This window comes from Cnephaeus nilssonii (genome assembly GCF_951640355.1).
Source record: "Cnephaeus nilssonii genome assembly, chromosome: 2".
NCBI lineage: Eukaryota > Metazoa > Chordata > Mammalia > Chiroptera > Vespertilionidae > Cnephaeus > Cnephaeus nilssonii.
This window is the reverse complement of record NC_137073.1, coordinates 53,369,390-53,396,655: the sequence shown is the minus strand read 5'-3', so window position 1 is coordinate 53,396,655 and position 27,266 is coordinate 53,369,390. Positions and strand designations below refer to the sequence as shown.

The window sequence follows — 27,266 nt, the reverse complement described above, 5'->3', positions numbered from 1 at the left end:
TACAGAGCTGTTTCTAAATTCCCTAAACCTTCCCATACCAACATGCTGGGGTGGAAATACACACACACACACACACACACACACACACACACACACACACTCATACACCACAGGGCTCCAACATCAGACCTTGAAAACATTGAGGCCAAAATAGTGATCAAAAAAGTCATGTTGTCCCAGGTCCCCAGATGGTGGCGTCTTAAGGACTGGGCGTGCGATGGCCACAGGGGCGTCCTGCGTGGAGCAGCCTCTCTTCTCAGGCAGGTAAGTATGCATTGGGTGTTTGAGAGCCTCAAGGCCTGTTTTGTATCCTGAAAGACTATTGTTCTCACTTACAAAAGACATAAGAATCAAATTAATACTTTATTATCAAACACTATATACAACAGAGGTTGCTAATACAGAATTTAAAGAACGCAGTTTTTTTTGTTGTTGTTGCTTTTTTTTTTATGTTTTACTTTTCTTTCCTCTGCCACCCAAGAAAGTACAGTACAAAACAAGAGTCTAAACTAACACAAACTGTTACCTGGCCTATTACAGGATACACGGTATCCACTAAACAGACAGATCCTCATTTCCCTGCTTCATGTTGCAAAGCCCTAGGCAACCAGGGGCAAAGGTCGCTGGGGTCTGACTAATGGGCTGAGAGGCAGCGAAGGCTGCCCTTCAGACTTTTGAATTGTTTTTTGAAATGAAAAGCTCCTACAAAGTTGCATCGACATTTTTCTAAGCCCCCAGAGGGTTGTCACGACACCACAAAAGGCCACCAGCACTTTTTGGACAAGATGAAAACTGCCTGATACCAATCATCTTGAAAACTCCGCGGCAAGCATGACCTACAATTACATCACTTTATAGGTAGAGAAGCACACTGTCTACTGGTGTGGGTAGTCTTGCTACTTTTTTCTTTTTTTTTTCTTTTTTAAACTTAATTTGCAGTGGCACAATGGTGAAGGGAAGGGGTCTAATTTCACTGTGAAAAATGAAAGAGAGCGGCAGAGAGGGCCATGAGTAATTATTTCATCATTTGTTAGAGACAAATGCTAGGAAAACCACAGAAGTCACCATTTCTAAAATGAAATTAGCACTGCTAATGTAGTTATGACTAACTGGCATCATTACAGGATCATTTGATTTCCTTGTGGTTATAGAACATGCAGTATTATTTTGGTTCTGACTATTGATCCATGTTAGAAGGTATCTCTTTCCCTCCTACCCGTATCCCACTGGACCAACAAGCCTGTAACTATTCATAAAAAGAAGTGTTATTGGACGTGTCTGAGAGTACTGAGCAGATAAACAGTTGAAGGAAAAAAAGAATCCAATGCTGTGAACTTTTGTTGCAGCGAAATGGTGGCTGCCTCTGTGACAAGACTCGGCCATGCCACTCCCGAGAAGGCCCTGATGTCTGGGGGGCCAGGACCGATGGTATCTGGCGAGGCCGGCGGCCCCACTCACTGGTTTCCAGGGCACAGAGACCCAGCAACATCCCCCCAAAAAAGATCAGGTAAGCCCAGGTTACATTTCAACACATGCACAACTCCCCAGGGAGCAGCGCCTTTAGCGCTGCCTTCTCGCACATACTTCTCTAGTTCAGAGCTACTCCTGGTGCTTACCAAGTTCCCCTTCACGGAATCGGTCCATCAGAGGACCCCTCTTTTTTTTTTTTTTTTAACACATACATTTTTAAAAATCACTTATTTTCCTGGAATTCTTCCAATTGTTCACATCTCACATGTTCATCTCATATATTTTTTTGTTTTATTTTGAAAGGCAGGTTTTCTGTTGATATGTCGTGCAGTAGCAGAAAAGGCAAGATTTCTTTTCCCTTGGTCTGCCGCTCTTCCCTGTCTAGGCTTCCGAGTTCAAAGTGTGAGATAAGCCTCACCAGTAGAAACCCCCAAGGCGTGCATTTCCTGGTAACTAACTGGAAACATCCCTTGCTGGCCATGCTGAGATTCCTTACACAGACAGGGTCACCCTGCATTTCTTCTCCTTCCGCCCCACCCCCACAAGGAAACAAGATAGCCTCCATATTTCTAAATGTATCAAGGGATACCACTTTTTTCTCACAAGTTTAAATAGGACAAGCATATACACTCTCAGCATAAAGTATATCTAAATAATGTATTTTCTATTCTAGTGGATTTTTAAAAAAATATTTTGTTAAAGTCTTTGGGACTCCCATCTTGTTTATCTCCCCCAGATAAACACATGTTCCCCCTACGCTTCCAGGCTGTGTCAGAAAGGGAAAGAATATAAAATCAACGCTTGAATTGTTTTTATTCCACACTTTGGAATTTTTATTCCAAATTTCCCTTTAGCCCTCCCAGGTCGTGCTGACTGCCTCTCCGGGTGCCAGGGGTTTGTGTCCGAGCCCCTGTCGTCACCGAGTGCGGAGCAAAACGTGGGCGCTAGGGTGGGAGTCGGGGCAAGGCCACGGCAGACTGGCGCTCCAGCAAAGCCAAATCACCTCCCCTCTGGCCACGGACCTGGGTTCCTTGGTCCACAGTGTGCCCCAGAGGAGAATTCAAAGCTATTCCATTATGCACTCATCAACCCTGGCTTGTCAGCCTTGGGGAAGGTCACTTTAGTCATAAAAATGCCTCTTTGAATTTCTCTAAAAACAAAAATAGTTGTAGCACCATGGTGATCTGTAGTCAAAGGGGAAAAATAATCTGGTGTATACCGCCCAGTCACCAAAAAAATTAGAGGCACTCATACATACACACCCCCACCAAACCTAAGTTTTCTCTGATGTCACTCGCACTTGCTCTGTGCTAGCATTCCGGCACCCTACCCACACCGCCTAAAAAACAAACAAAAAAAAGGCTTCTTTTATGGAGCACACATTTTGCTGTCAAGACAGTCATCTAAAAAAAAAAAAAAGTGTCTCAACCTTTTAGAAGCCTGTTCATTTACACGCCCTAGAGGAAATAGTGTAATATTATATCTGTCCTTAATACCTCCCCTCTGGACTTGACATGGTGACATGATGGCCTGCACGATTCTCTTACAGTCCTGAATGAAAAGGCATAAATATTGGATGGGAGAGAAGAACCCTCCTGGGCCTCGCCATCCCTGGCTGCATCGGCCACTATTCTTCCTCGGCCACAGGCTGCTGACACAGGGCGCTGAAGAAGGGGAGCGCTTACAGGAGAGTGCACAGGCGCTGCTGACCACCGGTGTCACTACGACAACTTGGCATTTTCATCTGGAGTCCATTTAATTTGGAAGGGGTGAGAAAAGTCAAGGGCAAGGGCTGGGGTGGGGTGAGGGAGGCGGCAACTACGTTAGCCCCCCGCAGGCCCCAAGTTGTTGCTTAGAATTCAGGCTGAAAGAAAGAAAACAAAAATCTGACATCTGCCAAAGCAACCAATCACAAGTCCCTTCTTAGGATGAGCCGTTAGGTGGATCTCCGGTGTTCCAAGACCCTGGTGTTCTCTGTGACAGGTGACGGGAGGAGACTGTGCTATAATGTCAAAAGCATCGCCAGGAGGAACAGTAGGATTGCCAAAAGGCGGCTGGGTATCCTGGGTGTCTGTGCCGCGTTCTCGCCACGGGATGGCTCGGCTGACTCATGTACGGTGTCATCTGTTCAAACAGAGAGCACACATTCCAATGAGATTTCACATCCTTAATAACTCTCTCGCAGCAGCCTGCTGCTCAGACCTTGCCACCCTCTGCAAAGTAAGGTAATGAACCTTGTGCCACCATTGACTTTCAAGTCTGCATAATCACTCATTATTTACAGCAAACAAAGGAGAAGCAGAGGAAATTGGACTTTCTCAGCAATATTAAGTTTCCTTAAAAAGTGAGGGGGTGGGGGGTTATGCACACACTGTACATAACCTTTGGCACGTGAGCTCCTCCGGTTAGCCGGCAGTCAGACACACCTTGCACAAACCTGAGATATCTGAATGGGCCTTTTAAACCCAACGTGCCACGGAGAAGCAAGTAATGTGTCCAGGGTGGGGGCAGTTATGTTGGCATATTAGTGATGAACCGGAATGGGCTACCCGTTTTCCTCATTTAAGCAGTTTCATAGGATTAGGATTGAATGCCTGGTTGTTGGAAGCCTAGATGAATTTTCAAATAGGAAAAATCAAATGCCAAAACAACAGCATTTAAAAATAAACCATACCTAATGCCCGCTAACCCTGACTACACCAGTGCCCACTGGTTTGCTTACAATTAGGCATCAATTACGGTGCTATTTCCATTACAAACCCGGTAGCGCTGGGATTAAATTACTTGAACTTAACTATTTTTGCTTTTATCAGGCTGAAGCGTGGCACACAAAAATGATCGGCGTGGATGCAAATTCTCCTCTACATAAAATGGATTAAGTGAGGTAAGCTTCCTTTATTTAGCTAGAAAGTGTTCTCTGAGGCTGCCTCTGACTTTCCAGAGACTTCCTGATCTGCATGATTAACAGGCTTAAGTTTGAAACAGGAACTTTGCCGCAATTAGTACCCAAAGATAGACTGGAGGCTTTGCACACCTCCTTCCTTCCACCTGGCCTAACTCACGCTTTTAGACTACGCGTCCTTGGGACTAACAGTGGGGCTCTGCGCTAGATTTTATTTTAGCACCAACGGACCCTTCCTGCAGGAGCTCAGCCACTGTCGCCCTGGCTTCTCTCCCCAGTCATTCAGAGAGAACGGTGACAAGGGAGACTCTAGTGGTTGCTCTCAATTTTGCAGACCTGAAAGGATAACCCCTCAATATCCCTGAAAGGCCCACCTCAAACCCCTTAATGTATCAACTACATTTGTTTACATTTTCATGCCACACAACACGTCACAAGAAGGATGCTTTTCCTTCTCTGGGTAGAGGCACACTCCCTTATTATTTGTGCTAAAGTGACCCCTTTGCAAGCCCCTGCTTCCGATATGTCAGTGGGGGCATATCTGTTCATTCCCACTATGAACTAAGAAGTATGTTTTTTCAGCTGTGCGTCTTCTGCCCTGGAGGGCTCTTAGGTTAGCCTGTCCTCGCACAGAAGCCGCTGCGCCCCTGAGGCAGAGTGGCTCCCCTCTCCTGGCCCTCGGCAAACCTGCAGAGAGTGGCTATTCGCTCAGGAGACTAGAAAAGGTTAGGAAGCAGGAATGGGAAGTTAAATGGATGCAGAGGAAAATATAAAGCCCCACAGCTTTTAGCCCAATACTCGTGGACTCTTCTCTCTCAGCTTTGCGAAGGTATTCTGTCTGTAGTTAACAGGAGGTAGATGTAAATGCTCTTAATAGCCCTGAAATTCAAATTCACATCATTTAAGAGCACCAATGTGGTGTCAATCAGAATAGAGTGCTGCAGGCTTAATTGTGAAAATAACCTATAAACCCTGAGGATGGAGTGCTTTTTATACACCTGAAGTTACACCAGCTATGGGGTTCTTCTCCACCTTATTTTTACTAAGCTATTACCGTACCCAAGTAACACTTAGGTCCTCCGTGTGAGCTTGAAGGGGACCAGCCCTGCCTGTCCCTCCAGGGAGCTCAGCGAGGGCCGTCCATTGCTCCAGCCCACAGCACAAGGCAGGGTGAATGAGTCCTCAGGACACTGAGAGGAAAGCACTTGTTTTTCCTAAAGTGAAGCATGAGGCTCCAGGTGCTTTTCAGTCCTGTCGGCAGGTACCCTCTTGCTCCCACAGGGAAAATCTGTGCCTTTAGGCATCACGGTTCTCCCTGCCCCAGGCTGGTCCTGGCTCGGGAGTCTACAAAGCACGCTTCGGTGAAAACGGGGCCTCACTGTTGGGAGAGCCTGTGGCGCCCGAGAAGCAGAATGAGAAACCTGCTGCCATTTGGGTAAATCAGAACAATTTTAGAATTCCACGGGGGAATTCATAAGCACAATCTACCTCAATGGCAATTACACCCACAGTAAACATGAATTTCTAACACTCGTAACAGTGACTGCGGCTTGGAGGAAGAAAATATTCCTCTTCAGCAGCCAAGTCTTGCCTCCCGAATAGGATTCCACCACACGAGGGTTTCCATGGTTAACTGGGAGGACACCCAGTTAACCCAGCGATGATTTGGAGCATATTATGTGGCACATGTCTGCCCTGAGATCATCCTGTATCCCTGATGATAGGAAACTGGCAGGCAGAGTGTGCAAGCAAACATCCAACACAACACATTCCGAAGACAGGTGAATTAGTACATGGTGCCGAGAGCATGCAGTGGAGTCCTTCCAGGCCTGACGAACTCAGAGTCTGGGCCTACACCCAGCCCTTCAACACCGTGCTGCCCAGCTGTAAGTCGGACTGAATTTTCTAAGGAACAAGGTGAAGTACTCAAACTATTATTTATACAGCCGGGGGTGGTAGGGCAACTTCGTCTTACTTTTTCTGTGAAGATGCTCACCAGAAAGCCCTAAGCACAGCCTTGGCTAACTCAGGAGCTTTCCCGGCATGCAGACCTGTGCAGGTACATTCCCCTCCACTCTCTCCCTGACTACATTCTGCAACCTTCCATCAGCTATGTGTGCATTGATTCGGGGGCAATCAGGAATTTTTAAATGCTCAGTGGAAAAGAGCCTGTTTCCTAAAAGACAGTGAAATATGCTCACGTATGAACACATCCCAGAATGTTGCCTTTTCCTATGGCCTCTTCAGTAGCGGAGGAAAACATACTATCTGTTATATTTCTAAACAGCCTCTAGCTTTCTTGCTAGGCAATGGAATTTACCTGGAAAAAGAATATTGGAAAGATACGCCTACATTCGCTAACTGCATGCATCGGAAAATCATAATTCAGGGTAAGTTATGTTGATAACATGCCTAACTTTGCCAGTCATTCTATGCATGACATTAGCAAAGCCAGGAGAGGATCCTACTCTTTTATATTAACATTGGAATGGGAGATGAGAGAAGCCTGGATCTGTCTCTAACTATGTGACCTGGGCAAGTCTCAGTTATGAAAGGAAGAGTGTCACTAGGGTCCTTCCAGGGGATCCCATTGAACTCACAGATCCTATGATGGCCTGGGTCCTCGAGCTTGTGAGGAGTCTGGTGCCTTGAAAAGCCACAGAGATGCTTCCAGATTTCCAGGACACAATTAAAATGTCTCCCCTTATTCCCTGCAACTTTCTAAAGTGGCTAACTGATCCCTAGGGAGCCACTAGGGCCTCTGAGAGCTTATTGTGCACACCTCTCATTTGTGCTCTGGGTAAGACGCCTGCCTTAGAAAAACAAGAATGCTTGGGGAAAAAACCTAACTCCGCCTGTCAGTTACAATGTGAAAGCTATTGTATGTCCTGAGGCACCACATTTATTCAGGCTAAGTTTCCCTAAGGCTCATTGACTGTGTGTCCCAGTAATGATGCTCAAAGGATAATTTCTAGGACAATAAGAAAGAAGTCCTACTGCAAATAGATGAAAGAAAGTATCTGTTTACAAAAGTGGGGGTAGAACTCACATCTTTCTGTGTAGAGGAAATAATTTTATTTCCCTTAAGCTTTGAGGTCATTAAAGGAGACCAGAGGAAGGCGAGCATACAGGGGAATTAAGGCACACTCCTCACAACCAGTCTAGATGTGCATTAAATAGCCAGATTGAATTTAAAACCAAATGAACAGTTTACATTATCTCCAGTATAAATGCTTCGATGAGTGTTTTTGTGGGTGTTTCTTTTTCTGCAATGATGGGAAAGTTTGGGTGTGTAGAAGTTAGTAATAGAGAAAAAAAAATATTTACCGTATTTTCCAGCATATAAGACGACTGGGCGTATAGAAGATTTTCCTGGGTTAAAAAGTCATCTTATACGCCGGAAAATATGGTAGGTTTATTTTGTCTTATTAATCAAGGATCACATTTGGCTTGATAGACAAATACATTTGTGGGAGCAGTAGGTGTGTGAATTTGTGGCATTAGGAGGCAACATGATTATACTTCTCCAAATCCGTGACTATTAATAATAGCACAAATAATACTTGAAATATAAAGTTCTTTAGATCACTTCAGTGATGCATGTGAATTTCCAGAGAAAACTAAGTTATGTTGAATTAGTTACTATTTTATCCGTAGATTTGGACATAATGTATAAGAAAATTTGATAAGCATATACAATAGAAATGCTTTTGTCTTACATGAAAACAGATCCATTAATATTCAGGGTGACTCACCAGCATGCTCGGAGGAGATGGTAAAAAGTAGTGAGGTTTTAGCATTCTGATGGGGCTCTACATTAGGATACTGTGTTATATCAAACCCATGTCCAAAAAAAAGAAAAGTCATTTTATCTACCATGCACTACACAGAGATACTGGAGGAATGAGGTAGAATATAAGTAATATTAGCATTGCTAGCAATGAGCAAAAAGCAGAGCAACTCTAACATGCAAACATGCAGAGAGGAAGAAAGGAAAAAAAAAGTACTGAAGCACCAGAGAGATGCATTGGTTAAAAGAGATTCTCTAAGCATACTAACCTGCTGGTTCTAATGAATTTTCTACTTTGTCGTTAACATCGAAAACACGATCATGAACACCTATAGTTTTCATACAGCTATCTATAACAAAAATAGAGATAACAGCCAAATATGTTAGTGCAGACACCCTTAAACTCCCGTTTCTTTCTTTCTCTCTAATTTTTTTTCCTTTTATTTATGTAGATTGTTTTACAATCAATGGCATGTATCAAAATGCCAATATTGTTCCCATTTGCTGTGCACATACAACAGTCTAAGAAACAACAAGTTAGCAACTGCTGTGTACTTAAAAATAAAAGCATCATGAAGAATGATGAGAAAAAATCTGATGAAAACTAAAACATGAATGTTGATATACAAAACAGATACCACACAGGATTTAACAGTAAAAAAAGTGTTACCGCTGTGAACCAGACCACACAATCAAGCATGCGCAGTGAAGCCACCCTCTGAAGCTCATTCGAGGGAACTTACTTGTTGGTCTCACAAAGACTTTGAGCTTTAGACAGGACCTTCTTCCGGTATCTTGGATTGCGGAGGCTGCGGACAAGACAAGAAGAGAGAGGGGAGAAGACAACAGATGATCACTCTTCATTTTCAAATGCAAGCGGTCTGCAATCAATTCTTTTCCTGAATAAACGGAGCAAACTCTAATTCTTCCCAGAAGTTAAAACAAAAATACTTTTCAGATTGGCACAGAGTCTTACAGAAGGAGCTACTTTCCTACCCCTGTGTTCTCTTTTCAATATGATGAAGAATCACGCAAGAATGTTGGTAATCTACAGAAAATGCTTTGGATTTTTATTTCAAAGGCTCTTCCATTTAACTTGATCTGTTATCAATTTTCTCTAAAATAAGAAGATAATGTTTGAGCCCTCCTGCTTTCACAGAGCTCCGCCCCCTCCTCCTCCTCCTCCTCGGCTGCAGGGCTCGGGGGCCAGCAGAGCCCACGGTGAAAGTGCTGGCAAAAACCAACCACAGATAGTTACGAGGGCAACTTAACCACGACCTGCCTCTGCTGCGGAAAGCAAAGCTTTGTCTGTCCTGAAAGCCTGTCTGTCAGTGCTTTGCAGGTAATTCAATTAGAGGGTCTGCTCAGAGCTTGGCTCCGAGTTCTGTACGACTAAGCCGAGCCCAGCCACTTCCATCACGCCATTATAAGTACAATATGCTATTGAGACAGCGCGATGCAATGGCACGTTTATTTTCAAAAATGTGCCACAGAGAAGGATGGAATTAATAACGTGGGCTTACCGAAACATGACAACGTGTTTCAAGTTATAAATCATTGGAGGAAGAAACTTTCCTCTCCTCCTCAGGACAATAAGACCGTAACCTCTCCCTGCGTTTGAAAGATTATCTCCCCTCAGCATGCACAGCGTAATGTCAAAGGGATCTCCCAGGGCGGGAGGACCCGGGACCATCACATGTGTTTACTATGCATCCTAGAAATGACAGAAATTACAGAAATGAGCGCTGCATACTTTCCTCCCTATGCGCTTGCTTCAAGTGGTTTCTTTGTTCAGAGCAGATGACATCCATCAAAACACACATGGCTAACAATCCGTCTGCTGATGCCCTCAGTGACAGAGACGGCTGGTGTGTGGTGTGCCTTCTCCCTCCTTGAGTTTTACCCTTTGCTATGCTTCCCTGGGGGTGGGGGGGTGGAGAGGGGGAGCCCAGAAAACGAAAATGCTTATTTTGAAGGCGAGAGGATTTAAGATGCAAATTTCAAACTAATTTTACACGAATCTCTTCCTGTAATTCCAGATCCCCATCCTAGAGGAGAACTTACAAATTCACTACCTAACAGACATCAAGCTGCAAAGAATCCGAGCATCACTCTTTGATACCTGCAGAAAACTCTTAATTCTAAGACAAAGGTAAAAAATAAAATGTTTTTGGCCCTTCCCATCTCCCAAGTTCGTTTACTCTGACAAGCAGTTAAGAAGTGTTAACAGCTGGCTTTGCTGGAGGCTTTCATTAAATCAAAGTCGGAAAAACTCCCTCTACTGACATTGACAGTAACTAGTGTGTTATTTAGGGCACAGTATCTGCCCTCTGTGGTTTGGTCCAGGAAATGGTGTCCTTCCTGTGGACCCCAACTGCAAATGTGCATCCCAAATACAGTCCACGTAGGTGACCCCAGTTCGTTAGGAAAACCGTGGGTTCTTGAGATTGTTGATGTCTTTGTGTGAGAGGTGGTGTGAAAAAGCGGGCAGATTTAGATGTAGGAGAAATCCTATAAATGCAGGACAAAAAAAAAAAAATCACTGTAATAATTGAACAGCAACCACTGATAAGCTGTCCAGGAAAAAAAAACTGAAGAGAGCTCTCCAAGAGGGACAATTAGCCTTAGCTACTGGGTGAGTTACATTGGTCTGTAAATTAAGAATGTAAAATGTACTATTTAATACAAAATAAAACCTCTCTTTCCCATCAAACTCCTCCATTAGTTCCTCATCGCCTCCCTGAAACCAGAAAGGCTGTACCGATAATGTGACTGACACCCTATGGCACTGTTAGCCTCTAATCCTTAGAAAAAAAGTCTGAGCAAAGAGTATAAACAACATACTGTGAATACACAATGCAGAGTACATGAAGTCAATTGACACTACATGAAGTCAATTGACACTACACTCTGACCTGAGCTCATAAAGCAAACTCTTAACCCTTAGAGCCAACCTCAGTGGGTGAGCCTTGCTCAGTCAGTTTAACTTGGGTTCCTTATTTACCATGCTGAACACCAAAAAGCATAAAAACCTTTCTCCATATATCGGCAAAGCTCATTTTTCAATGCAAAGCTTAAAAAAGCGAGAGTGTGGCTTTCTTCCATGGGATTTTCCAGATTTCTTAACCCTTGGCTGACCAATGTAACATGCCTTTATATAATTTATAAATAGATTATTAATTATTTGTAATATATTATTAGTAGAACTTGAAGCTATTATATCATTTATAAATATATATTAGTACTTGAAGCTATAATATTTATAATTTTATCATTTATATAATTTATAAATATATATTAATTAGTAATATATTAGTATTTGAAGCAAATTGTATCATTTATAAATATAGATTATTATTAGTAATATATTATTGTAGTATTTGAAACTGTAAGATAATATCAAAGTACTTTACTAGTGACTAGTAAAAAGCCAAAGATTGAGCATTAAAAACACAAAATAGAGGAATTGAAAATGTAATATTCATACAGTAAATTACAAAGAAAATCCTCTCAAGATCAATTATGAGGAAAAAAATTGAAGATGGATGTAAGAGAGTAAAAAACTTAAAATGTGCCTGTTTTTGTAGGAGGTAGCTTTTAATCCCTATGACTCTAGAGACATCACTTAATTATTTTTTTTAATCCTCACCTGAGGATATTTTCTCATTGATTTTTAGAGAGAGGGAAAGACAGAGAGAAATATCGACATGAGAGAGACACATTGATTGGTTGCCTCCTGCACGAGCCCTGGCTAAGGAGGAGCCTGCAACCAAGGGAAGTGCTCTTGACCAGAATCGAAGCTGGGGCCCTTTGGTCCACAGGTTGGCTCTCTATCCACTGAGCCAAACCGGCTAGGGCTAGAAACATCACCTTATAATGATCAACTTTATCTTTGTTAAGACAAAATTTAAGTTCTCATGCTGCTTTCCTTAGAAATTTAATAGTGAATAATTTCCAATATGTATTACTTCAGCTCCATCCATCCAAATGCTTTTAAAATCCCTACTATGTGCCAGTTTCCCTATCAGGTGCTGTGGAAGCAAAGGTATATAAGACTTAACTCCCTATCCTTGCGCTGTGCTTATTCCATCTGGGGCCATAAATATGAACCACAGTGTAGGCACCAGGCGGGATCCCTGCAGTAACTGAGGCTTGCATGTACTGCCAGCATGGCTTTGGGCAGGGAGTTAGCTTTTTCTGGGAATATGAGGGTGTTCCAGACATGTGTGTCAGAGGGAAATTCATCAAGGCTTCACAGATCCCCCGGAAGCTGACCAATGGCCACTGAATTGTCTCCAAGTTCCCAAATGGAAGGTTTAGCAACCAAGATGAGGTATTAACAGGTGAAGAAAACCTAGACCTGAACTCTTCCTATAAAGATACATGGATTATTCTAATGGAATTTGTCAAATTAAAATGAGAAATTCAACTCATGTCTTACACATTTGTCACATAATCCCAAACCCTATCATTTACTCAGTTTACTGCCAAAAATGTACACTTGGAGTCAGGAAGCTGAGAATAGGGGAATGGGGACCATTAAACAAGCACAACCTCCCACTCCATGATCTTAATAGCAACTGTATAATAATCAAACCATAGGGCCCCTTCCCCCTAATGATCTGCAAAGTACCAATGAAAACCTTACAGCACACAGTGAAACAGTACCTGGGGCCCTCTGGTTCTCTGTATCCACAGCATCATGCTCATAAGGCACGAGGGCTGCTTATCTTCACTCTCTCCCGTGACCTCAGCCAGGGGCTCTGAGTTCAGCCTTTCCTGCAAACCTGTCTCCTGGGGCTCAGGTGAGCACTGCTCAGCACTTACCAGCCAATTTGATACATAAAAGGATCATACTCAATGCCCTCAAATCAGTACTTCCAAAAGCCGCATTCAGCACTACAAATATATGGGATATTCACGTCACAATTCACTCTGAGTCTGATGCGTGAGAGAATACTGGCATCGAGCTTGTGGTCAGCAGCTTCTGACCTGGCTGCCGTGACCCCCACCTCCTTTTATGCCACTGTCCTGTATTCACCTCCCCTGAGAGTGGGCTGGATCTAGTTTCTTGCCTTTTTAATGAGCAGAACGTAGCAAAAAATAATGGGATGTCACTTCTGTGATTATGTTGCAAAGAACTGTGACTCTCTCTCTCTCTCTCTCTCTCTCTCTCGTACTCATGAAGCAAAGTGACATCATGTGAGATTCTTGATGGAGAGGCCCACATGGCAGAAAATGGATGCTTTAGTGCAACAACCCACAAGGAACTGAGTCCAATCACGGCCAATCTCGTGAGTGAGCTAGAATGAGGGTCCTTAGCTGAGTAGTGAACTGACTCGCCTGTGAGAGACGCAGACCCAGAGGACCCAGCTAAATTGCTCCTGGATTTCTCACCCACAGAAAACTGAAAAAAATAAACGTTGGCTTAGCCACAAATTGTGGAGTAATATGTTTCTCAACAGCTAACTGATTCCAGGCAATCAGAGGCTTCCCATGGCTGACTTGCGACCTAAGGACTAAGACACTGGTGTGTGCTCCGCTCCAGGCCCGCCTGGCCCTTGCTCAGAGAGCAGGTCCCTCCTCGTGTTGCTGCCTTGTCTAAACAACTTCTCAAGCTCCTGGTACAAGTTCCCTTAAAACAGGCCTCGAAGAGTGGTAATTATAAACTTCTGTTGAAGAAACACTACAAGATCTATCTATTTGTTTTCCCTCCAGCATTTAAAAACTGTTTTTCATTTTCCATCCCATGCCACTTAGTTTGTTTTTGCTAATGTAGCCAACCTGTGTTGTTCCTTGCAATTAACATGATGTCTCACGTTAAATCCAAATTGCTGGGTAAACCTACATGATCTTTGATATAAAATGTAAACTTAAATCATAAGAAGGAATGCTTTCTCTCAAACATGAGAAATAGAATGTAAAGGTAGGCTTAAAAATATCTGAAATAAAGTTAAAAGTTCTCTTCATATCAAAAAATTCCTATCTGTTATCTTTTAAACAGGCTACCAAATTAATACAAACAGATGAGATTTCAAGCAACACAAAAATAATCAAGGTAACAACCTTCTCCAACACCCACCGGAAGTTTAGCAGGAGAGGGGTGAGACTTTCATATTATACATTCTTACATGTTCAGGCCCAATATTGTACTCATTAGTCAGTATTAACATCTCTGCCTAACCTTATTCATCCTCAAGTCTTAATTCCAAATTCCAAAAGTCCAGATCCTTCTCCTTTTCTGTGTCCCTTGTCAGTCTGGGTACTTTGAGAAGTTTTATTTTTAAGAACAGTCAGCTGTTCCTCCTCCTCCTCCCTTTTCCTCCCTCCTCCTCCTAGTGTGCAGAAGCATTAAAAATGCAGTTTTCCATTATGTTTGCCACAGGCAATATTTCTCAATTTGTGCAAGTCAAAGGAAAAAATAGGCTATTAGTTGTTATCACAGCCCAGTTTTTCCTCTGTAGGTTTTCATGTGGTTTAACATACAACACAGATATGTGCAAATTAGGTGATGGCAGAATTAAGCATTCATATTCCTTTCACAGTAAATACTGAAAAAGTTAAGCCGATGCAAATACATAGTACTACTGAAAATGTCTTCCAGAATATAAACCTATATAATAAAAGGCTAATATGCAGATCGACCGAACAGCAGAACAACCAGTAGCTATGATGCTTACTGACCACCTGAGGGCAGACGCTCAATGCAGGAGCTGCCCCCTGGTGGTCAGTGTGCTCCCACAGGGGGAACGCCACTCAGCCAGAAGCTGGGTTCACGGCTAGCAAGTGCGGGGGCAGTGGTGGTGGTGGGAGCCGCTCCCGCCTCTGCGGCAGTGCTAAGGATGCCTGACTGCCTAAGCTGGCAATTGGACATCCCATGAGGGTTCCCAGAGGGTGCAGCCCCCCTGCCCCAAGTGCATGAATTTCATGCACTGGGCCTCAATAACATCCATTTTGTGTTTGTGGGTAGAGGGTGGGGAATAGGACAGAGATTAACTAAAGCCAAATGGATGGCTTGGAAAATGGTTACCACACCCTCAGAAAACATCTTAAAACAAAAGTTAGGCAAGAATACCCCAGCACCAACTTGCCACTGGCCATTTGCCCCTTGTAAAAAGAGCACAAGCACAACGCCTATTTTCACATGAAGCACACATAATCACCAGTCATGATGGAATATATGTCCCCATTCTACCTTTTGAGATTTTAGAAGTCACATGTTTTACTAATGTGCTCCTGGCCCCAGGTTTATCCAACTTGCACCCAATGGGCACCCACAGGAGCTGGCGCCATCTGCCCACACATTTCACCGCTTGCCGCCCGCAGTGTCTCAAGACTTCAATCACTGGCAGGTTAAGGTCAAAGTCCCAGACGTAAAGTTTGAAAATGAGGTTACTAAGTGAAGGTGGAAGCCTTGGAGAAATGTAAAATATCATGCAAATATTAGACACTTTGATAATGGCTCTGGAGATGTTTCTTTTTAAAAAACTAGAAAAGGAAGAGAGTGGTGTGTTTACCAGCAATACAATCGGGGTAAAACGACACACACTGCAAGCTAAAACTTGGTTACAACACGAGGGAACTGAAACAGGGGCAAATAATTAGAGGAAAGTTCAGGGCAAGCAAAGTAAAATGAGTTCCAGCTGTGCAGCCTCAGACAAAAGAGAAAACAGGAGGTGCCACCAGGCACCCACTGCTCCCCTCCCCAGCTCTCTGCCCCCTCGGGCACAGTTCTCACTGTAAATGCTAACTTGAATATTATTTAAATTCCTGCAGCTGAGCCTCAGTAGATCAATTACTTTTTCTTAGCGACCTCAAATAAAAGGCTGAGGACAAGTTTCTTTCCACTGATTTGTAGGAATAAACAAATAGGGCATTATCATGCTTTTATACACATTTGTTTGAAGTGTGAGCAAACTTGTCCTTGTTTTCTAAAGCTCAGAGACAACAAACTTGTCTCTGCTGCCTCCTGAATCAGCGTATGATTTGTCCCATATACTTTGATATCTAGTAAGGCAGGAGCAAAAAGAAAAAATAACCTGGATTTCAGAGAAAGCTTTTAAAATTCCCTCTATAGTTAAGGAAATTTTAAAGTCGGCTTTAATCTCAGATTCTGAACCTAGACTTGATCTCACCCTTCCATGCTATGGCTGGAGACATCCATTCCACATAGGCAGAGAAAGCAAGGTAACATGTAGATGTCATTTCAATTGTTAACCAAACCCCCAACATGAGGAGCTTTAGTTAAGCCCCTTATTGGATATTTTACTATTTAAAAAAGAAATCACTGAACATCTTTGAACAGTTAGGAAAAAATAAGTTTCCTATAATAGGCTAAATGCTGTCATCGGTTTCTGAGACCTCGGCAGGCCTAAGGCCACGCTCTTCAAATGACAGTCCCCGGCCATGAAGGTCGGGTGGTTCTTTTCTCTGGTTTGTGCTCATTTTTGTGAATTTCACCTGCTGCACCAGATAGGTGTAATCTGACAAAAGAAGATAGGTGAGCAGACTGATTGGTTTACAAACACTCTTCTTCACCTGGAAGCCACAATGGAAGTCACAACAACAAAAACGAAAACTCAGACAGAAGGCAGAATTCCCAGAATCCCAGAGAGGAACTTCCCCACAGGCTCCGGTGCCGCCGGGTGACGTGCTGTTGGGTGGCTACGGCCTGGTAAGCACAGAGAGCCACGAGCCCTATTACGTGTACAGGAGTAACAGAAACGATGCTGTTACCATGCCGCACTGATGTAGCATGGCAGGAAATTACTAATAAGTCACCAAGGTAATACAACTCAAAGAAGCGCCTAGAAAAAACGTTGATCTTTCTTTGAATCTTTCATAATCACTTTCATCCTTCTCTTCCTTGATGAGGTGCCTTGGAAGGGACACGGTTTAGTGGTCTGAGCGCATGCATGATGATGCTTTGAACTTTCACCCGTTCTCACCTATTTTGTGCCTTTCCATCAGCTGCTTAACCCACCTAGGCCTCGGTTTCCCTGAAAGCCTTCCCCTTTGGAAATAAATTAAGTCTGGCCTACTTTAGAGGGGCACTAGGCTTTTACACTGCACTGGAAACTCGGTGCTGGATCCCCATAGATCCAGATGATCATGTCACGACTGGACAGATGGATATCGTCAGCTCTGTCAGTGCTGCTCCCTCCGCATGCAGTGTCCCTCAGCAAGCAGTCTCTAGTCTGACTGCGGATCTGTAGGAGGGAGAGGGGATCCGGTCATGGATAATTTGGATAAAAAGGTATGGGTGAGTCATCAGGAAAATCAATGGGACAAGGGGGACAAATGTGTCCCTTCATTTCTAGCCTAAATGAGAAAAACTAGATTCTACCCTAGTTTTTATTTGCGGGGGGGGGGGGGGGGGGGGGAAGGGGAGCGGGGCATGAGGTGGTGGTGAAGGGGTGAAGGGGTTTAGTATGTGAGGATGTGAACTGAAGCAGGGCTGAGAGAATTTAGAGAATTAGAAAGGGCAGTGAAAGATCCCGTCCTTTTGAAAATCATGCCAAGGTTCTGAGAGTTCTTTTTGGCATTCATTTGAAGAATGTGATCTTGCTATTACATTAGAGGGATGCTGACCAAAGATGAGGACGTAGATGCTGCAGACAAGCAACACGGCTGGGAGCCGAGAGTTGAGACTGCCTTTGCAGCTGCACAGGCTTGCCCCAGCGGGGGCACTCAGTAAAACCAGCCCGGAGGGGACGCCAACCTGCACCGTGCCCATTCCTGTCCTTGGGTATGGTTCCCATTCCTGTCTTCAATATACTTTTGCATCCTATTTGCAACTATGTACACAAACCAATTATTTCTGTGGTTGTTTTTCTTGGCCAGTAGCCCACATTCTCCCCATCTGCCATTTCTGGTGGTAAGGCAAGTATCCAGGCAGGAGTGGCCACTCCTGTGTACACCAGGTCCTTAATGGAACCCTAGAGGCCTGAACAAATTAATTTCTTTAGAAGACTACTAAGTTCTACCAAGGAAGGAGTCACTGAGGTACCAGGATTATACAACATGTTTCACACCAAAAATGCTTTCCTTGATGACAAAGTGCATACCGCCAATGATGGGGGCTACATTCCAGTTTGCTCTGGGAGTAGGACCATTTCCACTAAAGTCAGTGGCTGTGCAGTGCAGGCATCACCCCCGCGGAACAGCAGTCCGGGTCTTCCATCGTCTCCCCCACCCTTTTCCCTCCTTCAATCCACATTAATAACCAGTCGCAGCAATATTCCTCCCAGAACCTCCTCCATCTCCCTTTTCTTATGTGACCTTTCCTTTGCCTCTCAAGACCCCAGCTCCCTCTGGCCACTTGCGCTATCTCTCATTTCTCCAACACTTGCACCAATCATGTAACCATCCCGTTTGGATGTTACATAACATCTCTGCTACTAGAGTTCCGAGTTCCCTGTGGTCAGGAGCCCTGCAGGGTTCTCAGTTCTGAGGAGTCCACTGCTTTGTTCATAACATATTCAGTAAAGATTTGAAGAATGAGTCTAGAGATTAAAAACATTAGTGTGGCTGTAACATGATTTGTTGACAAACGTGAACCCAAACTCAGGTTTAGAATGAGAAAGAAAAACAAAGAGAGGGATAGTGGTGAATGTCAAAGACATTTTTTTTTTAAATCCCCCTTTCCTGGCATGTTCCTCTCCCCTCTCTGCTGCCTCCTTCTTCAGGAAGGAGCTTGGAAACTGTGACCTACTAGTTCGCCAAAGCTCAGAGCAACATACAAAATTCAAACACATTCAAATGCGTATCATTTTCATATCTGTGAGTGTGTGGTCCCGAGAGATAAGAAGTAAATGAAAGGAATGTGGGTATCTTTAGAGCCCAAAATATGCAGAATCCATCAAGTGATCAGCCTGTGGAGGGGCTGCAAGCCCCTCGAGTAAACAGGAAAACAAAGGCAAGGGGATGCTAGAATCCCGTGACCATGGGCTTCTCTAAGCACAGAGGAGTGAGGCTGGGGTGGTGTGAGCACAGCTGCAGGTGCAGCCATCCTGGCCCAGTCTCTAGTCAGTCAGAACCTTACTCACAACCTGAGACCCTAGCCTCTATTTTAGCCACAGCTGAGTTCAAAATTTAACTACAGGTATTTTCATACGAATCAAAATCACAGAGCTAGTGTTTTTTTTTTTTTTTTTTTTTTTTTTTTTTTGTGCTAAACAAGTATCTGAGAATGTGAAACTAATACTTTCAAAGTGTGGGCAAACTTCGGCCATTCAGAGTAACAGGTCAGACATGTAATTCCTACTTAAAATATATAATGGAACAGCTGATTTACACTTAGTTTTAAAACATTTAAGAGAACAGAAATAAAAACTTCATATTTTTCAGTTTAAATTCTTATGAAACTAAGAATTACTTAAGTACTTGGAAGGTTTTACAGTCAAACAATTTAAGAACTTAAAAAGGAAAGAATATATTAAATCTTTAATGGTTAAAGGAGTTTAATGAACCAAGTTTGTAAATGGAGCCGATATATCTTATAATATAGAATCATAAGATGTATAAACTCATTTGAATAGACTGCATTTGACATTTTAAGGAAGAACCCTATTTTTTTAATTTCTAATTTTAATAAGACAAATTTTAATAAGTCAAATATCAAATCCAAACTAACCTTTTCAATATCCTTTCCTATGGACAAAAAGCATCCTCTGTGCACCAGAAATTCATACTGACACTTCCTTTCATGTCATGGCTCATGCTGCCTCCCAGAGAGGCCCCCAGGGTCACCCACCAAAAGCTGTCTACCCTCCCCTCTCCATATCCCTAGCACCCCATCTGACTGCCTTTCTAGGTCCTCGCACGACTGGCGGGTAGAGGTTTGTTTCCTGGTTGACTGTCTATTTCCCAATTAAACTGTAAGCTCCAGAAGCAGAGATCACTTTTTAAACACACCGTCATGTCTCTAAACCTAACACAGGGCTGGGTGCAAAGCAGGCACACAAAAAAATGTGTTTGAAGAAATGAATAAACAAAGTAAAAACTGAATAAGCCAGAAATACTCAGGTCTGTATATTACAAAAAATAACCAGAGACCCAGGTGTTCTAGAAACCTGAGATCTGCACAGCTTGCTAGGCGGGGCTTTTCCCATTCTGCGAATTTTACTTTCTTGTTTCCTCTTGCTACAGGAGTTTCCATCTCACAGATAGATGAACGTTTTGCCCACTTTATTGCTGCGGCAAACATTTTAAGAGATTTGTTTACTTTTTGACTTGTCAAAAACCCTAGTTTAGCAAGCAGATAATGCACAGATGGTACCAAAATGGATAATCAAATATTGATGAATTACAATGATAACTTTAACATGAAATATACTAAATAAATCGATGTATTTTTAGGAGCTTCTAGTAAAAGTCCACAGAATGGAGAAAAGGATAACCATCCTTCAAAATATGTTCCTATTTCTTAAGAAATTTTGTGAAGCTAGCATATAAATACAGGTATCCCACTAGCCATATATTAATACTGACCTCCTATTTAAGTTTTAAGAAATTATTTACATTTCAGTGCTGACTCTACATGTCATACAAATAGAAAGGTTTTTTTGTGTTTTTTTTTCATAACTGCACTTTGGGCAAAAAAAAAAGCTCACTCTTCTGCTTTAGTGGAAGAAAAAGTATGGACTCTTGGGTCAACTTATCTTTTTAATCAAAGAGGTCTCAGTTGAAATTGGCTTTGAGTTTGCTAATTACGAGACTCAACAGGGGTTTTTCCTTATTTGGTGTAACTCATATTTCTATTCATTAACCCCAGTTTTAAAAGGATTAAAAAAGTCTGAAAAGAATCAACTTAACAGTTTAAAGAATATCGTTTCCCCTGTGATACCTTTAGATACTTCGAAGTGCAAACGTCCCCCTCCCTCCCTACTATCTAATTACCAATCTTTCCTGGTTGCCAGAGCGGGTGGTAAAAACTCACACATTCTGAACTTCCCAAGGACACAGTGCTGCGGGGAGATGAGAAATTGGTCTTTTTTTTTTTTTCTCATTCTATAGACGGGGAAATTTTACGTCAGCCTGAGTTATAAGGAAATCGGGGTTCTGAAGGGCAATCCTGCCAGCTGCTTCTTGCAGGGCCATGCCACTGGGTTCAGATGCTTTCATTCCGGTGAAAAGATCATTACCAGGCAGCGCTGGGAAGTCAGCCCTCCTGTAAGTGCGCTCCTTTGTTATGAATATGGAACAGATGGAGCCAAATCTATCTGCTCCATAGGAACAAAAACACTTACAACCCAGCTCTCTCTATTAAAGACTCTACTTAGCTCCTTTATACCATCGGCTTTCTGTGCACTGCTGTGAGGTTTTGACTTTATAGAAAAAGGCACTTCATAAAAGCAACAGTTCTTACTCTTAAACCAAAGTGGCCTAAGAACTAAAGAAGATGAATACACAGTTTCACCCACAGGACTCCTCGGAGATATGCAGATATTCAATTAGGGGTGTGTGTGTGTGTGTGTGTGTGTGTGTGTGTGTGTGTGTATGTGTGTGTACCCTTGCATGTATAGGAGGAAGATTGTATTAAAGTCTGGTAAATGTGCGCATTAAAACAACGGGAAAATTTAGAGGAGAGAGATGAAGATGTCATATTTCTCATTATGAGGATGGCATCTAATTGCTCTGGCATAATAAAATGCCAGGATTTAATTTTGTATATGTCTGTAAGGCTAGGGAGGGCTGTCTGGGACAAAATTTATGATGATGCACAACAAAAATCACGTGGGTAAATATAATTAGTAATTAGGATACTACAAAACAAAGGCTATATGATGCTTCCTCACTGTGAAAAATAGTAATAATCACATTCCGCATCATGCCGATTGGCTGTTATAATCTGAAAGATGTAAAAACTGCAGTTAAAACCAACGTGGTGCTTACTGACCAGGCTGATGGGCCGAAACACAACCAAAAGGCCACACCGACAGCATGCTGTTGCCAAGACAGGTGTGTTGGCAGGTAGCCAGGTGAGTCTCACAGGCTTCTGGGTGCAGATGCACAACTGTCTATGCGCCTTGCCTTGTTATTACCAGCAGGGGAAAGGAGTCTCTGCCTTATTCCCTTGCCTTTATGATACTGGTACATTTAGAGTCTGGTTGCCTCTTCGGAGATAATTGAAAAAAGAAATTCTGTGGCGGGACGCTTTGATTCAGACTAAATCAAGTCTTCGGGCAGATTTCCTCCTGCCAGTGGAAGCACAGCTTGCCTGAAGTCGTAACCTTTGTGGGAGGAAAGGAACTGGCCTTGAAGCAGATCATGAAGCAGATGTTTTATGCCAAATCAGAGTCTGGGGATACGTAGGCTACTGCAAATAAGACTCTTCTTCTGTCTGTTCAATCATTTCAATTCCCTGCAGTGTGAAATATGAACTTGCCAACAAATGGCCAGCATGCTGTGCCTCCCAGCAGGAGGGGTAAAGTGCCACAGCTGTGCCAGAGACCGGAAAACTCGAGACGCGCATGACATGTTCATTAGTTCTCCTGTACAGCCAGGCCCTGAACCGGGTCATGCTCCAGAACCCATACGCAGGGCGGGAGCGGGGACTGCTGCCTACACCAGGGGAGAACGGCACAATTTCCACCCACGTGAGACACACAACTTGTACTCCTGTCTTGGATGACCCCAGAAGGTTAGTCTTTAACACAAGAACCAAAGAGCAGATCTTTCCTGGGTATAAATAGATTGAAAAAACATGCCCGCCACCCAGGCCGGGTGCTCAATGGGTTAGAGGGTCATTCTGATAGGCGAAGGATGCAGGTTGATCCCCTGTCAGGGCACATACAAGAATCAACCAATGAATGCATAAATACGTGGAACAAAAAAATCCATCTCTCTATATATATACATAAAAATTAAAAAGAAAATGAAAAAATGTCTGCCAAAGATCACAGCTTTTTCCTGACTTTATGAGCAGTAAGAAAATGAAAGTATGAGCCCCAGCCATTGTGGCTCAGTTGGTCAAGGGTTCAATTCCTGGTCAGGGCACATACCCAAGTTGTAGGTTTGATCCCCAGTCAGGGTGCCTATGGGAGCCAACTAAGCAATGTTCCTCTCTCACATCAATGTTTTTCTCTCTCTCCTTTCCTTTATCAAATCAATAAAAATATATCCTTGGGTGAAGATTTAAATAAAAAAGAAGAAAATGAAATATACTTTGAGCCTCAAAACATCCAGGAGAGATTGAGATGGACTGGTGATGAACTCATGGGAAAGCTATCTTGTCTTTATCAGAAAGATGCAATTGTGGAAACTGTCTGGCTCACCTGTGGCAGGCAAACGTAACACTAGCTCCTTCTAGTGCACCGGTTTTTAGTTCATCCCACATTACAGTTTTCCAATAATAAAACAGTTACTTTATCTACATTAAAGGCAAGTAAAATTAGACTAACAAGTTTCAATTTGAGGTCTTTGCAGCTCATTGAACACACCTATTCACACATACCTTTATATCTATAATCCTAGATTTAAAACATCCCATATTCAGTCCTATTGTGAGATTTTTCAAAGGTTAGTCACATGCTTTCTAGTGCCACATTCTTTCATCACGTTTTAATCATGAGCTCCTTAAGTAGAAGTCATTAGCATCTGTAAACATTCCCTTGCAGTAGTATTTAGCAGTATATTCACTCTGTGTAGAGCTATTTTAAAAGGGAGAATAAATCTTAATATGGGATAACAATCAAGCATAGGCATCAAAAGATAAATTAGAGGCTTGAGAAGCCTCAGTGACCCCTTTATGCAATTTCTGGAAAAAAAAGATGTTTGAAGTTTCTCAATCTTAAAATAGCCCAGAATCATCTAGTTTATTTTAGACAATGGATGATAGGAATACTACTTAGATAATCCAAAGCATGACCTAAATCATGAGAACATGTTCAAGAAATGAAACGAGTCTGAAATAATTCATTATTTTGAAATGAGGCCAAATAAGTACACACGGTACACGCTCCAAATGGTAGACTATTATCACAACTAATGGCCAAGTTCTCATTAGTTTAGCATTTCCAAATAAATGCTGTAGTCAATAAATCTCTCGCAGAATGGTTACACATGACTGTTTTAAGGGATTAATAACAAGACCTATATTTTTATATTTTAGGATTCTTTTGGCACCCATTACTCTAGAATATTATTTCACCGCAATGTTTCTTTTTCTCTATTTAACCTGACCAAATACAAATTTGAAACATGAAATTATTTCTTAATTGATGTGGAGCTTGGTGGGAGGGAACTTCATTTCAGGATGCATAATAATATCTTATAATAGCTTCCATTTATCTAATATTTCTATGTACCAGGCACTGAGCCAGGTTTATTAAGTTTAATCCTCAGAACAGTACTGCCAGGCAGGTATTATTATCCTCATTTCAGAGACGAGGAAACTGAGGCTTAGAGGGATCAGTAGTTACTGATGACATATACCGCTAGCATATGGCAGAACGGATATTCAAGTCCAAGTCTTTCTGATGCCAAGACTCTACAACCTCAGTTTACGGTATAAATCATGCTTTTCTTCATGACTGCCCTACTTCAAAAATTGGTTTCATAATTTCCCAGAAGCTCTTAAAAATCTTTCCAAAAAAAATCTGGGGATATGTTAAAACTTGGTAGAACTTGACTGTGTATCTTAAGTATTCCCAGTAGGTTTCAGCAAGAAAACTGAGTGGGGGTTTTGCCTGCAGGGATCTGCCCTCTACAGCCTTCCTCATCAGGTGCATGTCAAGAGAAAGTCTTTTCATACTGTAGTACCGGGACTACCGTACTCCTAAGGACCCATATGCATCGCTGTAGGATACTGTTTTGTTCCTGATGTTCCAAAGAGAAGACTGGGAAAATTGGCAGTGTCCTTAGTACACACTCCCCTGTGAAAGGAGAGATTTCTGAGCTTGGCAGTGCTGTGCCCGGCCTCCTGGCATCCCTTGGGATCTGGGCAGCTCTTGTCTGCTCCTGCTCCTACCTCTGTGGTGCCTTGGCCTTGGCCTGGAGAAGAAATAAATCAGCTGACAACTTTGTGGCACAACCACCCAAATGAACATGTAAAGCATAAATTCCTCTTGTCCAAAGTCCAACTGAGAGGGTTCCGTTGGGGGAGGGGCTTGCTGAGCCCAGAGCCACCTGCCTATTTACACATAGAAAAGAGTCAATAGCTTTCCTGGTGTCTCAGAAAAATAAAAGATGCAGCAGATTCACTAATTTATACCTTAAATTCAACAATTACATGAGCTTATTGATAAAGTACACCACAGACAACTTTGCATGTTTCTATTTTTTCTTTTCTCTCTTGTAATGTAGGTATTTGATCTATAAATGTCCTTTTCACCAGCACATAGAACATTTCCCTACACCATCTAGTTTCCTAAAATTCTTCCCCTTAAAGAACAGAATCCATAGGATTCCATCCAGAGAAACAAAGGATTCTGCTCCTCTCTGTTCAGATGGACAAGAGTCCAGCGTGGTCCTGATGGAGTCTGAGGCCGATCATGTTACTCCTCTGTTCAAAACCCTCCAGGGTTCCCAGCTCCCATCTCCCATCTCCCTCAGAGTGAAATCCCAGACCTTTACTGTGACTCCACCCCCACCCATCACACACCTTACACACAATTACAAAGCTCCCCGTGTTCATCCTGCTCCGACCACGGGGGCACGCACCTCTCCTCATGCCCTTGCTGTTTTGTTTCCTCTGCCTGGAATGCCCTTCTGCCAGATGGACACATGAGGTCCTTCCTCATTGCGTTTAATTCCCTCCTCATGTGTCAGCAGGTGAGAAAGGCCTTTCCTGTGCTTACTCTCTGCTTGCTCTCTCTCCACACATATATATATGTTAATTGATCACCCTATGTTATATATAATTATATAGAGTACCCTATATGTATACATTTAAGTATATTTATATATTATATATTAAATATATATATGTAAAATAGCAATTTCTCTACCGCTATATTCTCTAGTCTCCCTACTGTTTCATTTTTTTCATCATAGCCTTTACCAACTACCTGACAATATTTTATATTTATTTATTTGCTTGTTTATCCCCCTCCCCAGCCCTGCTATCCCGGAAGAGTGTAGGTTCTATTAAAGCCCGACTTTTGCCTACTTTTTTCTCTACTATATTCAAAGAGTCTAAAATACTATCTGGCCAGCAGTATGTACTCAGTAAACATCTGTTGAATGAAGGAAGGCAAGAAGGATAAATGAATGAAAGACAAGGTCACCCCAAGAAAAATGTGTTTTCTCACTGATAAATGCCCACAAAATCAAGTTTGGAGTAGAAAAAGAAACATAAATCAGCCAATAACTGAGTAGGCATGTGAGTTTCCTGCACTGTAAGTAGGTCCTTAGCTTGCTATAAATGTGAGTAAGTGGCTTATTTTTCTGGAGAGAGTGAGGTTATTTTTTCCCCAAATACAATTAAGATGCACTAAGACATATTTGCATAAAGGAAAATGATTTTAAAGTACCTTTGGAAAAGGGTCTCCTAATAACCTGGTGGTTGTCTTCAAGGCACCCCTTGAAGGGTAAAGGGTGAAGGGTGAAGGCAGGTGACGGCAAAATGTCAGCCAAGTATTAAGTCCAAGAGGGGGAGGTCAGGTTGTTGGTGGCCTTTATTTGGCTGAGCAGCAGCAGCCCTGTGTAGCCTAAGAATGAATAAGGGGGTGACGCAGACCTGGAGGTGATTCTCATCACCATCATCACTGAGAACCGAACACTGGGCATCCTTACACCAACCTGTGAGCTTCATCACTGAATCACAGAACTCAGCGCTGTGAACCTTAGGGACCCCAGCTAGTTAACTCCCCTCCTTTTACAAGTTGTAGAAACTGAACTTCAGCATTTCAGAGAGGACAAGTAACCCCTCAAAGTTCAGCTGAATTGAGAGAAGGATACTGAACAAGCTGATCTGGCCCAGGCACAGTTAGCCAAAAACAACAGTGCACCTGAAACACTGAGGACAGAATTAGAGCCAAGACGTCATCCCCAAAGCTCCTCTTAAATACAAAGAACCAAATTATTACAAATTAAATATCTAATGGATTTAGAGGATAGCTAGTTCTGCTAAAATTTATGAAACAGTTTAGTTGAACTTTT

At 42.6% G+C, this 27,266-nt stretch overlaps 1 protein-coding gene across 2 annotated transcripts in view; it reads right to left on the bottom strand.

Annotated features, from left to right (window-relative positions):
* Positions 1 to 344: 344 nt before the first annotated feature.
* Positions 345 to 27,266, bottom strand: part of EFNA5 (ephrin A5) — a 279,084-nt gene continuing 252,162 nt past the window's right edge. The window contains exons 3-5 of one of the 2 annotated variants that reach the window (XM_079782057.1): positions 8,906 to 8,971; positions 8,432 to 8,512; positions 345 to 3,594 (exon numbers count right to left, since the gene is read on the bottom strand). In XM_079782057.1, the coding sequence (XP_079638183.1) occupies positions 3,473 to 3,594; positions 8,432 to 8,512; positions 8,906 to 8,971 (269 nt within the window). In that variant the 3' untranslated portion in view covers positions 345 to 3,472. The remainder of the gene's footprint in view (positions 3,595 to 8,431; positions 8,513 to 8,905; positions 8,972 to 27,266) is intronic. The other variant, XM_079782056.1, reaches the window with a different exon arrangement.